The 6,000-nt window shown below is 49.5% G+C and overlaps 2 protein-coding genes across 2 annotated transcripts; one reads left to right on the forward strand and one right to left on the reverse strand.

Moving 5' to 3' along the window:
- Positions 1 to 1,342: 1,342 nt before the first annotated feature.
- Positions 1,343 to 3,031, reverse strand: FTJAE_12585 (succinate-semialdehyde dehydrogenase; the record flags this gene model as incomplete). Its single annotated transcript, XM_037345646.1, has 3 exons — positions 1,343 to 1,470; positions 1,523 to 2,764; positions 2,833 to 3,031. The coding sequence occupies 3 exons, from the start codon at positions 3,029 to 3,031 to the stop codon at positions 1,343 to 1,345; spliced, it is 1,569 nt and encodes a 522-aa protein (XP_037200397.1).
- Positions 3,032 to 4,459: 1,428 nt separating this feature from the next.
- On the forward strand, positions 4,460 to 5,892 carry FTJAE_12586 (4-aminobutyrate aminotransferase; the record flags this gene model as incomplete). Its single annotated transcript, XM_037345647.1, has 2 exons — positions 4,460 to 4,599; positions 4,653 to 5,892. The coding sequence occupies 2 exons, from the start codon at positions 4,460 to 4,462 to the stop codon at positions 5,890 to 5,892; spliced, it is 1,380 nt and encodes a 459-aa protein (XP_037200398.1).
- Positions 5,893 to 6,000: the final 108 nt, after the last annotated feature.

Genomic DNA, 6,000 nt, shown 5'->3' on the forward strand with positions numbered 1-6,000 from the left:
CCGGCCAGTTCAAATATAGCCCATGGCGTTGGTCACTACTAGGTAGTTAGAAGGTGCAAGGTGGGCAATGTGATTCGTTTGGACACACCTTTGCCCTCCTGGACTCCTACATACAGAGTTCAGCTACCACGCATCTCGCCTACAATGTCTTGCCGGACATGATCTTCCGTACAAACGATGATACCCAACCTTCAACCATGCATCTAGTGGTGCATGACAACCTAGCGTAACAGGTACCGCTGAGAGTATGTATGCTATCTCTCATTGATCGAGATGACAGATACTTTGTCCTAATAAGAACTATCTGTCGGACATGACAGGCTCGAGAACTCATGTTAGAGTCTATGTAAATATTGTCCATGATGAAGGAAAAATCGAGAACCCAGTGGTGAGCATGAACATAATAATGAGGGCATATTTTTAAATATCCATCATCCTACCATCTGCTTATCGTCATGAACTGTTGGAGTACCTATACCTACTCATATGGGGCCGGCATTTGTTCCCGGTCGATGCGCCTCTGCCCGCTTCCCCACATTCTGCCAATTCATCCTTATCTGCTCCGCTTCCCAGGTTAGTAGTTATCTTCAAGAAGACGAGATATGACCGGACCGGACCGGGGACTTGAAGAATACATAATAAACGTTCCCGGCCATTGCATCTTGACCGTTCAAATGCCGAACGCGAACAACCCGATCCAAGATCTCAAATACCCTGTATTTGCAGCGGAGCGGGCCCCGCTTGGAAATAATGGAGAACACCATAGACCCGTCGCTGAACTGGCTTTTTGATTGTGGTGATAGCCTCATAGATTCAGTATTGAATATAGAGGAGTGTCGTTGAAATATGGACTCTGGCAATTAATAAACCAATTGGTAACAAAACGCTTCGGGTCTTTTTACTGAACTGCTCTGATTGACAATCTCGTGCTTACTGGTCGTATCTACAAAATGGCATGTCTACCAAGTGTTGATGAGCGACTTGTCGCATTTATCATATCTGGAACGACCCTGTCTAAATGTTTCTGGTATCTCCACGTCTGTAATATAAGCAGCAGCACTTCACGACATCCTAATTAGGTATCCAGATGAACCTTACTCGTAGGGCCTTTGTGGCACAGCGATGCATTCCCATTTGGTCAAGATGAGCCGGTCTGCAAGTCAAGGGTCTGGACGTCTAAATATGATCGCTTAGAATAGTGTATTCTTCACATACACGTGAACTCCGCTGGTCTATCAGTATAGCAATTTTGTTCACCTAATAGCACTCCGTCTCTATAATAGTCCAGTGGGTATTATTTTGTCTATAGCCATCCTATTTCATGTCCCAACTCAACCGAAACTTATGGATCAATGTTTGTCATAACCATCTTGGTGATTGTAAACTCGTCGATACCATACTTGCTTCCTTCTCTTCCAAAACCACTCTGCTTAATGCCACCGAAAGGAGCGGCAGGGTCGCTCAGAACGCCTGAGGTTTTGCTGTCAGTAATATGCAATATTATTGTGCTTGGGAAACTTACCGCAATTGACACCAACCATACCAACCTCTAAGGCTTCAGCCACGCGATAACATCGATTCACATTGTTGCTGAAGAAATAGCCTCCAAGACCAACATCACTGTCGTTCGCAAGCTCAATAGCTTCGTCCTCGTTGTCGAATGCAAAGAAAGCAGCAACAGGTCCGAAAGTCTCTTCGCTACAGATCTTCATGCCAGGCTTCATACCAGTCAACATTGTGAGGTCAAAGTAGTTAGGGCCGAGGTGTGGTAGACGCTCGCCACCGTGAATAAGCTTGGCTCCCTTGGAAAGAGCATCTTCAACATGCTCAGCAGCCTTGGCTACGGCACGTCCATGGATGAGAGGACCATGAGTTGTCTCCTCACCAAAGCCGTCGCCAACAACAAAGGTCTTGACAACATCAAGGACCATTTGGACAAATTTGTCATAGATACTGCGGTGCACCAGAATTCGGTTGGCGCAGACGCAAGTTTGACCCGAGTTGCGGAATTTGCAAGCGATCACACCCTTGACAGCCTTAACAAGGTCCGCATCTTCGAAAACGATGAAAGGAGCGTTTCCTCCCAGTTCAAAGGACAATTTCTTGATTGTTGAAGACGATTGATTCATAAGGAGTCTGCCCACACCAGTTGACCCTGTAAAAGAGACTTTCTTGACCTTGGGGTGTGTAGTCAAGACTTTGCCCACTTCAGCAGTGTTATCCAAAGCTGTGATAACGTTGACAACGCCGGCAGGAATTCCAGCACGATGCGCCAGTTCAGCCAGAGCAAGAGCTGTCAGAGGAGCCTCAGCGGGAGCTTTAATGACAACAGTACAGCCAGCAGCGAGCGCAGGCCCGGCCTTTCGGGTAATCATGGCAGCGGGAAAGTTCCATGGTGCAATGAGGCCGCAGACACCTACAGGCTGTTTGATGGTGGACAGACGACATGATGGGTTTGTTGCCTCAATGGTCTCACCATAAATTCTAGGGGCCTCCTCTGAAAACCATTCAAAGAAAGCTGCTGCGTAGTTGGCCTCTGTCCTGCCATCTGCCAGAGGCTTGCCGTTCTCAAGGGTGATGAGTCGTGCAATGTCCTCCGAGTTCTCCATCATGAGATCATACCAGCGGCGGAGGTACCGGGCCCGCTGGCGAGCCGGGGTTTTACGGTATGTCTTGTATGCGGCATCGGCGGCGGCGATAGCGGCTTCTGTGTCCCTGGCGTCGAACTCGGGACAATTCCCAATCTTTTCAAGGGTTGAAGGGTCTGCATAAAGGTAGGTAGCGTTAGTAAATTGTATCGGAGTTTACGGACACGGGGGTTCGCGCACTTACTTTCGACAGCAAAGTGCTTCCCAGACTTTGCAGCTACCCATTCACCATTGACATAACATGCGTTTTTGATGAGGGTAAGATCGGTGAGCTGCAGCGAAGCAATATGTTTAGTACTTTCGATAGCCTCTCCATGAAGAGTAAGGTAGTTGCACTGGAAGTGCGAGCGAGCGGGAATATGACACACCTTTGAAGCTGCCATGATGCTTTTTGGCGAACCGCGTTTGTTCGATGGAGAAGATGTATGCTAAACACGGCTGAGACTTTAGATGGCAGAGAGGAGTTTATAGCAGAGTAGACGAGGATCAGTTCCTATCTATGAAGTCCCTTCTTTACATACCTTAGTAGATATTTTTGCTCACGACTATCTCGGACCTCCGCATCGCTTCCGGACGCTTCCTGTCTTGTACATTGACTACCAAGCAATAACAAATCTGTCCTAAAACACGGCAGTGACCGGCCTCCTAGCTACAAGTCTCGCTAAATCACTATATGGCAATGGCCATGAGACCTGTTTCGGTGAACCTTTGATGCTTGGTGATCCGGCCTCGCGAACCATTTTTCAACACACGGCACCGATTGGGAACCGGACCGGCAGGGTGTATATGATGACTAGAAGGGTGTTTATGATGGAAAAGCATGAGGGAAGGCGGCAAGAACAGGAGTGTCATTAGCCAAATTCCGAGAAGGGCGTGTGGTTTAGAATCTACGTAGCTAGGTATTGAGTTGGAGAAGGAGCTGATGGGGAAATATTGTCACGGAGCGGGTGCACTTGAGCGTAACTCCAGCCTTCGGAACCGAGAGTGCCTTTAAATATGAGAACCGGTGTGGGGGCCTTGGGAGCCGACGAACTAAACCCCAGAGGCACCAGTAAAGAATGGGAAGCTTCAGGCGCTTTGATCGTTCAACAACTCTCGTCACCTGGCTTAGGTAGGTAGTACGAAGACTTTTTTTATGTAAAGCAAAAAGCGTGGCATCCCCGGTCTCGTCACCGAGAAATTGTTGTCCGGGGAAGACTTTTACTAAATGTTGGGGTAGTGATCCTTTTGATTTTAATGTTTGTGGTCGTCGCGAGAAGCATATTGGAAGTTCGATGCCAGTGAACAAGACTTGCTACTAAATTAAGTTAATGTTTCTCATTAATTGACATGGGATCTCTGGAGTAGTAGTCAGCACCCCCGAGACGGCAGCATTCTTTCCGCGCTGAACAAGCAAGCACAGGATAAAACCCGTCATGACCTCCGCTACAAAATCAAGGGTGCAGCGGTGGCGTCCAAGGTCAGGTCCCGTGAGGCATCCCTCTCCCCTCCGGCTTTGTGCCGGCCGGTCTCTCGACTCCGGCCCCACGATGCATCCCCAACTCTGCGCATCGTGTCCACGAGCCGCAGGCAATACCTTTCAATTGGCAGGGGTGGGCATATCGAGGCCCTCCATGAACTTTTTTGACCATGTTTGGTGACCTATTAGTGCCACCTCCGATACCGTTGCCAAATGCTATAATAGCTCCTCCCCCAGCTTCGAACTTCACTTCCAATTTCTCCAGGACATCTTATCTCTCTTTCCTCTCTCACAAACACAGGATACCCAGAGGAAATTTCAACTTCTTTCAGAGATCTTTGCAAGCTTCACAATGCCTTCCTTCGTAGAGTCCCCCGTTCGCATGGAGATTCCTGGCCCTGTATCCAAGGCCAGCTCCAAGCGTCTGGATGCCATTTTCGACGCCCGTGCCGTTCACTTCGTTGTCGACTACGACAAGTCTCATGATAATTAGTAAGATCTTATTCCCCAAAAGACATGGCGATGTACGAACTAACGCTTTGAAGCATTGTCGATGTTGATGGCAACAAGTACCTCGATGTCTACGCCCAGATTGCTTCCATCCCTGTGGGATACAACAACGACACTCTGATCGAGGCCGCCAAGTCCCCCGAAATGATCTCCGCTCTCGTCAACCGTCCTGCGATTGGCAACTTTCCTTCCGACCAATGGGTCGATATTCTCCGTAACGGCCTTATGAAGGTCGCCCCCAAGGGCCTCAGCTACATCTTCACTGCTCAGTCTGGATCTGAGGCCAACGAGCTTGCCTACAAGGCTGCTTTCATGCTCTACAGTCGTCGCAAGCGTGGCAACGCTGACTGGAATGAGGAGGAGATCAACTCCTGCCTTGAGAACTCCAAACCTGGCTCTCCTGAACTCGCCATCATGAGTTTCAGGAACTCTTTCCACGGCCGTGGTTTCGGCTCCCTCTCTACCACCCGCTCCAAGGCTGTTCACAAGCTCGATATCCCTAGCTTCAACTGGCCCCAGGCCCCCTTTCCTGCTCTCAAGTACCCTCTTGAGGAGCATGTCGAGGAAAACGCGGCCGAGGAGAAGCGATGCCTTGAAGAAGTTGAGCGCATCATGACCACGTGGCATTGCCCCGTTGCAGGTCTCATTGTTGAGCCCATTCAGTCCGAGGGTGGTGACAACCACGCCTCCCCGGCTTTCTTCCAGGGTCTCCGTGACATTACCAAGAAGCACGGATCCGTTCTCATTGCCGACGAGGTACAGACCGGTTTCGGTGCCACTGGTTCCTTCTGGGGACATGATCACTGGAACCTGACCTCTCCACCAGACATGGTCACCTTCTCCAAGAAGGCGCAGACTGCTGGATACTTCTTTGGCAACGAGATGCTTATCCCCGACAAGGCTTACCGTCAGTTCAACACCTGGATCGGCGACCCTGCCCGTGTCATCATGTGCAAGGCTGTCATTCAGGAGATTCTTGACAAGAAGCTTGTTGAGCAGACAGCCCGCGTGGGTACTCACCTTTATGCCGAGCTTGCACGCCTTGCTGCCAAATACCCTGATCACATCCAGAACCTCCGTGGAAAAGACCAGGGCACTTTCATTGCTTTCGATACCAAGGACCCTGCTGGTCTCGTTCGCTCCATGCGCCATATCGGTGTGAACATTGGAACGTGCGGCAAGAACACTGTCCGTCTCCGACCTATGCTCATTTTCCAAGAGGAGCACATTCCTATCCTCATCAATGCCTTTGACAAGGTTATTGGTGCTCTGTAAGCTGAATTCAGCAGGAACATTGAAATGGGATTGGGTTTTTACGCATCATGCCTTCCACTAGCGTTGCATTGATTTTTGTTTACATTTGTCAAAAGGGTTATTCTGAGG

This window comes from Fusarium tjaetaba (genome assembly GCF_013396195.1).
Source record: "Fusarium tjaetaba strain NRRL 66243 chromosome Unknown NRRL66243_c0000347, whole genome shotgun sequence".
In the NCBI taxonomy this organism is placed as follows: Eukaryota; Fungi; Ascomycota; class Sordariomycetes; order Hypocreales; family Nectriaceae; genus Fusarium; species Fusarium tjaetaba.